Genomic DNA, 10019 nt, shown 5'->3' with positions numbered 1-10019 from the left:
TGTATTACCATCTAGCTAATAGCATAAGAATCAGGTGGCAAAATGTTTATGTGAAGAAAAAGTACTTTCCAACTAGCACTGAGCAACGGTGACACAAAAGAAATCTGTCATGAAAAAAGATTAGAAAAGCAAGGTTTTATGGTAAGCTATTATATAAAAAAGGAGAGCCTGAAGAACAGAAAGGAAATCTTTCTGTAAGTTAAGATTTCATCGTATACTTGCATTTGCTCTAGTGTGCCACCTGCTGATATGTTATATTTAGTCCTTTCATATTACTAGCAGGACATGTATGGATGTCTGTACTTGTCAGCCTTTTAATTTATCTTTTATAGAGTTTGCTTTAAAGTTGCAGAACCATTCATAGCCTTTCCTGGTTATTTTCCAGGTAAACACCTTTTCCTAGACACCAGTCTGGAATGGTTAAAAACCAACCATTTGGGTGGCCTGTAGTACACAAAGAAATGATTTGACCAGAATCACATTAAATTTACTTTGTCTTCAGCTGATTGACAACAGGCTGGATTTCTGACCTGTGTGAGATTAAACCTTAATCTCTGTCCGGTTATGAAAGTCATTATTCAGCTTATTCCACATTTTTGCCTTGGCGGAGGCTAGGGTAGAAATGAATTATAGCCTGCAGAAGTCTCCTGAAGAGATACAGTCTGATACCCAAGCTAGAAAGAACAGCATTCCTACAAATACAGGTATCCAAAATACGTCAGATTACACATGCTGAAAATGTATTTTTCTCACTATGGCTATATCTGACAGACAAGATGGATTCAGACATGAGACCGCCTAAGAGCAAACTGAACTGTGTGGCCCCCTCCCTGTGGCACTAGCAGCTCCACAAAGGCTGGCTGGGACAGAACGGAGTAGCAGTACTGGGGCTTGTCTTAGCTGGCTGCCAGTGGCCCTCCAAGGCAGTGCCCCCACCCCCCGGAACTTTTCTGTTAAGTTAAAGGATCGGTCAGTCTCTGCTGACAAAATGGGCTCAATATGTCTTTTCTGCTACAACAAGCTAACACAGCTACCCCCCTCCCGCCCCAATTTGTTCTCACTATGTTTGGGTGTTCTTCTGGAAGACCAGTGTTTTTCTGTCATTTTGCTATTCATGAATGTATTCCAAGAGCTTTCCTTTGTACTCATGAAAGATCCAGCACAACACCAGTCCCATTAAGTGGCCATTGGCTATGAAGGCTTCACTTCAGGAATATGACTGTTAGGTTGCTCCACAGCAAGAGGGTTTTCAAACACACAGCACAATCTGTAGTTTTCCGCCACTTTGGCATGCAGGTTGGCCTTGTCCTTCTTATGCCAAATGTCAGTGGCGATGTACACATTGTAGGGGTCATTTGAATGTTCAAGCTTTTTGGAGCGGATGTAGCTAAGCATTACTCCTAAGGTGAAGAAGCCAAAGATTCCAAGCAATAACAGAATATACACTACTTCCTGGTGGTCACTTGGAGCCACAGGTGGTGGCCTCGGGCTGCTTGTTTGGTCTATGTACTCTAACAGTCTTGAAAGGATTGTGCTTAGATCTGTGTTATTGGGCACCATTGCCATTGTCTTCGGAGGACGTAAGCTTCTGGTTCCTAGACAGGGTTGGGGGAAAGAAACACTTTAAAATCAGAACACTGGAATAATTATAGTCAAATACTGAGGCTGACATTCTCTGCATAAAAAGTGATGGAAATTAATGAGGTGAATGAGGTTGATTTTTAGTTGGGGTATATTGTTGAAGGCCTGTTAATTTGAGTGGAGTCATGAGAAACTTAGACCATATAACTATAGACCTTGCTTACTGTCTGTTTACATTTGCAGTGGAACACACTCTACTTGTAACAATAGGTGACATTATCACTTATGTCATTCTTTCCCCCCCTCCGTTTTATTTCTTTTATTATTTTCGTTGTCGTACAACTCCATACAAAACAGACAATAACACTCAAAAAACAATAACTAACAACCAACAATGTAACAAACACCTACAATTAACATAAAAGACAGATTCTACTCCTTCCTTATATGCAGTAAGTATCTTAAACTATAAATTTTCCTTGTGGTCCAACCATTTGTATACTTGTGACCAGACTCTCCAAAATGTAGAATTCATATTTCCATGCATCTTTTGCGTTAAATTGTCCATTTCAACCACTTCAATTATTTTACTCATAAAATCCTATCTGTTTGGTACCTGTTCCATTTTCCAATATTTTGCAAGCACTATTCTTGCTGCCGTTACTAAATGTAAAATCACATACTTTCCCTTTTTTCCCACTTATCAGGAAATATATTCAAAAGAAATATTTCAGGATCTAACGGGATTTGTATTTTAGTTATTTGCGCTAACATCTTTTGAACCTCCTTCCAATATTGTTTCACCTCATTACATGACCACCAGACATTATAATAATATCATTCTTTTTTAAGTCCAGACATATTATTCATATTACTCATATTATTAATTCATATTATCCTGTCATGTTTAATACTTATGCCTTGTTTCAGATTTCTATTATCCTTGTCCCATTGCATTGTTCATCAGATGTCTTCTCAGTCCATTGATTGTATTGATTTACATTATGTAATCTGCCTTGAGTCTCAGTATAATACAAATAAACATGTAGTCTGCAGGCTGAGTGCTAGAGTGCATGCTTTGCATATAGAAGATCCCAAATTAATTTCTGGGCATATTACATTAATGGATCTTAGGTACTGGGTATTGGGCAATACCTCTCTCTAGCTGATATCCTGGAGAGCCACTGCCTGTCCAAAACAGATAATACTGAGAACATAAGAACATAAGAGAAGCCAGTGTTGGATCAGGCCAATGGCCCCTCCAGTCCCACACTCTGTCACACAGTGGTCAAAAATACCAGGTGCCATCAGGAGGTCCAGCTGTGGGGCCAGGACACTAGAAGCCCTCCCACTGTCGCCCCTCCCCAAGCACCAAGACTACAGTGCATCATTTGCCCCAGACTGAGAGTTCCTATCTATACCTTGTGGCTAATAGCCACCAATGGACCTCTGCTCCATATGGTTATCTAATTCCCTCTTGAAGCCATCCATGCTTGTAGCCGCCAGCACCTCCTGTGGCAGTGAATTCCATGTGTTAATCTGGGTGAAGAAGTACTTCCTTTTATCTGTCCTAACCCGACTTCTTAGCAATTTCATTGAGTGCCCATGAGTTCTTGTATTGTGAGAAAGGGAGAAAAGTACTTCTTTCCCGACCTGCTCTATCCCATGCATAATCTATCTGGACTGTGACAAATTATTTAATTTGCACCCAATCTAGGGCTCTACATGGACTCAGCTCTTAGAGAGCTAACGCCTCATTAGCTGAACTCAGCTGTGAAGTCACCTATTAGGGTCTGCTGAACAATCTCTCTAAAAGAGATTGTCTACATCTGCAGTGCAACACAGTGAATGCAGTGCAACACATGTCAAAACGTTTGCCAGCAGAACAATGAAAGAACTCCTTTGAGTTAATTATTTTATTAAAGATAATGCATAAATTTTAATTAGCCAATAACTTGATAAATATAAACAGGTACAAATCAGTCTTACAGGTCCTGAAAAAATGTATGCATTACAAATCAGATTGCCTAAGATTTCTCAAACTTAACTAAATATATAACCATTACAATTCTCTAAGATTAAGGCCTATATCACTTCCGGGTCACATAGTCACGTCACATTTATTTTCGGCATTCTTCCCTGTTTTGGTGGAGTGCCCAAAACTGGGGGACCCCTGCGCCCACTGGCTGGGGGAGTCTGGCATCCCTAAATATGGTTCCTATGACCTGGTCCACTCCTGGTTTCAGCATTCTGCACCAAGTGAAATTTCTGAACACCTTTCACTGGCAGCCCCATGTAGTGTACATTGCAGTAATGTAATCTAGACATAACCAGAGCATGCATCACAGTGACCAGATCCTTTCACACCTGGCTAATCAGTCAAAGCTAGTAAAAGACACTCCTGGCCACAGCTGCTATCTGCTTATCCAGCAGTAAACCTCAGTCCAGAGAACCCCCCCAAACTGCAAATCTGTTCCTTCCATGAGAGTACAACAGAAAGGATGACCCATTAATTCTGGGTCAGACCTCCCACTCATCAGTAGCACTTCTGTCTTGTTGAGATTATGCTTCAGTTTATTAGTCAACGTCCACGCCAAAACTGCCTCCAGGTACAGATTCAGCATTTCTAGGGCTTCCCTGGCATCAGCCAGAAGTGTGAGGAAGAGGTGAGTGTTCTGCTGAGTGTTTCTAGAAGTGATGCCAGTCCTCTCTAAGGATCACCAAATTCTATGGGTTTCCTAGAGAGGCATGATGTCACTTCTGGTTTTTCCTGGAGGTGACATAACACTGCCACCCAACGAGCTTGATGTTTCAGCCCCCCTGGTCTCCTGTTGTTTGCTAGGATGGGCCTGGCAACCTTCACTTGAAGTTGATCAGCCCCCTGTTCAATCACCTTGGTCAAGAATAGAACATACGGCACTGGTTGATAGTTATTGAAATTTCCTGAGTCCAGGGAAGGATTCCTAAGTAGTGGATGCACCACAGCCCTTTTCAAAGCTAGGGTGACCAACCCCTCGGTTGAAGAAGCATAAACTCCCTCTCTCATCCAGTCACCCATCCCTTGCACTGGCAGATTTAAGTAACCAAGAAGGGCAAGGGTTGTACAAGTAGGTGGTAGGTTTCAAACCTGCAAGGACCCTGCCCACATCCTCAGACTGAATAAACTGAAATGTATCCCAAAAAATTGGACAAGTCAGCACCAGTACCATCCAGCCCTGTGTTTGCTAATGTAGTTGGAACGTATGTGAGAGATTTTATCTGCAAAGTGCTGAGCCAAACAGTCACAGCGTACCACTAAGCAGGCTATCTCCTCCTTCAAGTCAGATCCCAACAGGCTTCTGACCACTCAGGAGTCAGAACAGCTCTGCTGACCTACACTGTGCAGATGCAATGAAGGAGGAAAACTGTTGTTTCTTTACTGCCATCCCAGCTACAGAGTACACTTTAAAATAAGCTTTTGCCTGCATCCTGTTGGGTTAGGTTTCCCAATCTCCTGGACCCAGTGGGGGTTCCTCTGCTTTTAGGGGCCTGGAACCCCCACCCCTGAACAGGGACATTGCCATGTGATGTCCCTGATGCAATGACATCACCCAGAAGTGACATCATCATGTCACTGACGTGGGGGGGGTTGATGCTCTAGTTTTTGTGCAAACTCTATGGTGTTGAAGTAAAAAAACAGAGGCTTTTTGCCCAAAAACTAGAGTGTCACCCCAATGGCGGTGACTTGATGACATCACTTCTGGGTGACATCACGCAGAACATCCAGGACAGGACCCAGGAGCCCCACCACCCAGGGCCGGCTCACTCACTAGGCGAACTAGGCGGTCGCCTAGAGCAGGATGGCCCTTAGGGGCGCCAAACTGAACCCGGCCCCATACTCTGGGAGTTTCTTGATTATTTGTGTTTTTCATTCTTCCTAAAATGCATTTATTTTTGAAAATTGGTGAGTGCACCGGGGGGGGGCACCAGAAGGGATCCTCGCCTAGGGTGCAAAATAAGCTGGGGCCGGCCCTGCCACCACCACCAGGCAGGTAGGACCTGGTAACCCTATATTGGGTCCAGCTCGAATCTTCCTCCACTATTGCTCTAGCTGAGTCCACTTTCGGATCTCCCAGCATCTCATCTAATTTAGCCCTTAATTATACTTAGCTTTGATGTTGTATTATGACTGTGTCTTCTGTACCTGCAGTTTCTTTGCCCATGGTCAATTTTCTACACTGATAAAATATATATGATGGAAATTGTGCATATTCTGTGTGTCTGCCATCTCAAGTGACTGATAGTATCATTTTACTGTGTTCACAACACCAGATCATGCCATCAATTCGTCTGGCAGCAACGAGTACATACTGCAAAATAGACCGAAGTGCAATATTTAACATATGCCAATGAGCACATAGTGTACAAACAAAAGGAATAATGGTGTAAGAAACTGCTATATTTGAAAAATCTGTAAATGCATCATTTTTGGGACACAAGTGCTTCCTCTCTATGTGTGAATGAGACAATAACAATATATCCAGGTATCAGTTTTCTCAGCAATAGTAGTTATAAACCTCAAAGCAAAATGGTAAATAACTCAAAGGAGAGAGATTGTAACTATGCAACTATGATTGCTTGTCAGTATGGGGACTGGCATACTGTATGTGTGGCTGGTGGGCTTCTGGGATCGCAGTGTAGTACATGCCAACAAAAGCACTATCGTAATGGGTATTCAAATGCACTCATAAGCGGAGCTTCCCTAGTACGTTTATAGTATTTGGGGAGAGGTACTGGTTGTACTTAGAGGAAATAATCTATGATAGTCAACCCAACAATTTTAAGGGAATGATATATGCTGAAAATATCTCTTTCACCATGATGTTGGTAGATCCACTGTTCTCATTCATTGCAATGGACTTAAAATCAAAACTCCAGTATAGTTTGATTTTCTAGTCACAGGACAATTCCACACAGGTTATCTGCCCCAGGTTCAAATGCTGTTGGGAAGCAGGATTTTTCCTGTTTTGTCACAACATCATGGTGTATTCGTGCACCTCTTGGGGTTTCCCCAGTTTTTTTCTGATCTTTCTCAAATCTGATTTGCTACACAGTTTCGGGAAATATTGCACAAAAAAGCCTGGATGGCAGGCATGTAGGTTTGGAAAATTCAGTTTTTCTAGCTCACTTGGCAACCATTTTCCCCTGACACTCTACACATGGCTCTGCCTCATTTTTAAAAAGAGCGGTGAAATATCATTATATCGATATACTGTTATAGCAATATATGTACTAGGTTTTCTGAATTCCCAGCTTTCATTTTTTTTAAAGTAAGTCTCTATATCTTTCCATTGCAGTGGTATGAAGGGAAAGCTGTAGCTCTGCAAAGGAAGAGGCTAGAGCCTTAACTGGGAACTTATAGAGTCTGCTACATTTTTTATAACATTATATTGATATAACAGTATTCAATTACTGATTTTTTTAAAAACAAACACACTGAAAGAGCCTGAGTGGCCCTGGGGAGATGCTGTAGGAATTGCTGGAAACTGTTGTTGTTCAGTCGCACAGACAAGTCCGACTCTTCGCGACCCCATGGACCAGATCACGCCAGGCCTTCCGGTCTTCTGCCACAGCAGAGACTCAGACCAAGCGTGATCCCCTGGAGAAGGAAATGGCAACCCACTCCAGTATTTTTGCCATGAAAACCCCATGGACAGTATCAAAAGGCTGGAAACTGTATGGCATGACAATACTTCTGGGTTTCCCTGGAAGTGATGTCATGCTGTTGCATTGATGTCTGTGTCCACATTGCCATCTCCTGCTGAGGGCCAGCCATCAGTTGACCACCCTAAATCTAGGCTTACCATGTCCCCCCGGGGGGCGGGGAAACCCCCACCCCAGAGGCCCAAAAGTGTATCCACTGCATGTTGCTAGTATAAACGGTCATCCGAGGGAAAACTTTATGGTTTTCCCTCGGATGGTCATGGCCCCGCCCCCGGCGTGCCCGGCATGCCATCACTTCCTGGTGACGTGGATGCGGCGCACGCTCCAGCCGCCAACTGGGAGTCCCCCGCTGTGGCTGAATTCACACTTGGCAACCCTACCTAAGTCCCTAGTTCATGTCAGAAAACCTAAGCATTTGCTCTACAGAATATTTGTAGGGGGACATGGCAAGGTGGAAAAAGCTGTGTTTAGCCTGTGGTCAGTTGGAGTTGGGGATATAATAATGGTGTGTGATATGGTAAATAGATTTTTGTTAGTGGTTTCCTGGGTGGAGATTATGTGGCTCAGTAAGTGGGTTCATCTTCTAAATAATTCCATAGTATTGCAACATTCACACACCACACTGGAATGCCTTTGCCCGCAGGATTATATTCTATTATTAATGGGGGTGATAACCACTGATGATAACAAGGGAAATATTGCTTGTTATTTGAGAGAGCTTTTTGTTTAAGTTGCATGTAAAGTGTGAATATTATTCCTTTTGTATATTTTGATTCCTAGGACAGAGAGAATGTGCTTGATTTTAATAGACAAGGAAGCTTTAACAGAAGTATGGATTTTACTTGCTTTTAAGGGAGTCAGTATAAATTCGTGGATTTACATCAGCTTTGAAAATGAAGTATTTCTGCCATCACATGCCTAATGATCAGTGCTGTTACCACATCTAACTGTATCCACTGCATGTTGCTAGTATAAACACTCCCACATAATGTTTGATGATTGTAACACTGCACACTTAGTTGTTGTTCTGAAGTGACCTACACGTGTGCAAGCAATTCCTGGAAACTAACTACTTTATGGAGTATTATGATGCCATAGCCCTGTTCACAAGTTACAATGCCGTGTGCAAGCAATTCCTGGAAACTAACTATTATGGTGCCATAGCCCTGTTCACAATGAATGCAGTTACAATGTACATACAATCTACACTATATGTTTTCATTGTATGTATGTTGAGTAATTTTCATGTTATATTAAATGCATGTGCAGCTGAACTTGTGATTAAAACCCCCACATTTATCCAGGTACTGGTCCTCATTTTCATTTGTAATGTAAAGGCACACTGGCTCTTTCTTACAAACAGATGTACGCACATATATGTAGGGGTTTCACTGTGACTTGCGAGCAGGACTACTGTTTTTCATTGATTAGAGAATATGACAAACGTCCTCCTCATACCTGTAGTCCTTTTTCCATAGATCTTTAAAATGCATACTAAGGACATCTTTGGATCAGTATCATGATATTCACATGGAAATAAACAGTGGATTGAAATGCTGTTTCTAATGTTTGTCTTTAATCACTAATGTCTAATAAGTACATTTTTAAAATGTCAGTTCTTTCTGGAGATTTATATAACATGTATAGATATATTACTATATTAATTGAAAAAAATGAGACACACACACACACACACACACACAGAGTATACCAAATAGTCAAAAATATTTGCATCATTCAACATCCTACATATTGCTCCATAGCTACAGACTTCCATCAAACCATTTTACTTCCACATCAAGATACACTGAATTTACATTCAGTAAAGGTAAAGGTTCCCTTGCTCGAAAGCCAGTCGAGTCCGACTCTAGGGTTGCGGTGCTCGTCTCCGTTTCAAAGCCGAAGAGCCAACGCTGTCTGAAGACATTTCCGTGGTCATGTGGCCGGCATGACTAAACACCAAGGTGCACGGAACGCTGTTACCTTCCCACCGAAGTGGTATCTATTTATCTACTTGCAATTTCTTGCTTTCAAACTGCTCTGACAGGCATTATGGGGAAATGGCAAACATTTCAAATATTCATCCCCTGGTTCTTTCAGATCCTGCATCCAGTGAGAACATTTCTTCCCACTCTTCGGTTTCACTTTACAATGCAAACCTGCATCAGATGAGAGCACGCAGAGCAGAGCAGAGCAGATGCCAGTCATTGCTCTGTGTGCAGAGAAGGGTGTCTGTTTCCGATCAACTAGCAGACTTTAAAGGAATGGGAAGAGCTCATCTTGAACAGCACAAATGCCTGGGAAACAAACAGGGAAACATGCAAACTCACCAAGCGGTGCGAAGGAGGGAGCCTGCAGCCTGGATGCTGTGAGTCAGGCTCACTGAGGACTGGGTGCTGGGAGTCAACCTCACACCTCTTGCTTGTTGGGAAGGAACCTGTCATCTGGGCACGAGGAGCCGGCCTCATGCTATAAGTGGCCCGGGGGAGGGAGCCTGGAAGCAGCTGGTGAGGTAGCTCACCACAGAGGCAGGTGACCCAGAGACACAGACTTCCAGGTGTAGAAAGGATGCCCAGCAACCAAAACAAGCTGGGAAGTATGTCATGAGAGGCTGCCACACATATACCACCAAACTGTTCTATGCATTTTCTTCCTTCATCACTCTCAGTACCACCACTGAAATATTTAGTCTGGCTTTTATGAAAGCTGTATTTCTCACAGCCAGGATTAAATCA

General features: G+C 42.6%; 1 protein-coding gene across 1 annotated transcript; it reads right to left on the bottom strand.

Annotated features, from left to right (window-relative positions):
* Nucleotides 1-1076: 1076 nt before the first annotated feature.
* KCNE1 (potassium channel, voltage gated subfamily E regulatory beta subunit 1) lies at nt 1077-9701 on the bottom strand. Its single transcript, XM_015423438.1, has 2 exons — nt 9615-9701; nt 1077-1595 (listed from the first exon to the last, which is right to left on the bottom strand). The coding sequence occupies exon 2, from the start codon at nt 1564-1566 to the stop codon at nt 1192-1194; it is 375 nt and encodes a 124-aa protein (XP_015278924.1). The 5' UTR covers nt 1567-1595; nt 9615-9701; the 3' UTR covers nt 1077-1191.
* Nucleotides 9702-10019: the final 318 nt, after the last annotated feature.

The sequence above is a fragment of the Gekko japonicus genome, unplaced genomic scaffold (genome assembly GCF_001447785.1).
Source record: "Gekko japonicus isolate JY-2015 unplaced genomic scaffold, Gekko_japonicus_V1.1 scaffold2184, whole genome shotgun sequence".
In the NCBI taxonomy this organism is placed as follows: Eukaryota; Metazoa; Chordata; class Lepidosauria; order Squamata; family Gekkonidae; genus Gekko; species Gekko japonicus.
This window is presented reverse-complemented; position numbering and strand designations above follow the sequence as displayed.

Bases quoted from the DNA above. Each gene is read 5' to 3' on its own strand.
- KCNE1 (XM_015423438.1), bottom strand. From the start codon at position 1,566: ATGGCAATGGTGCCCAATAACACAGATCTAAGCACAATCCTTTCAAGA.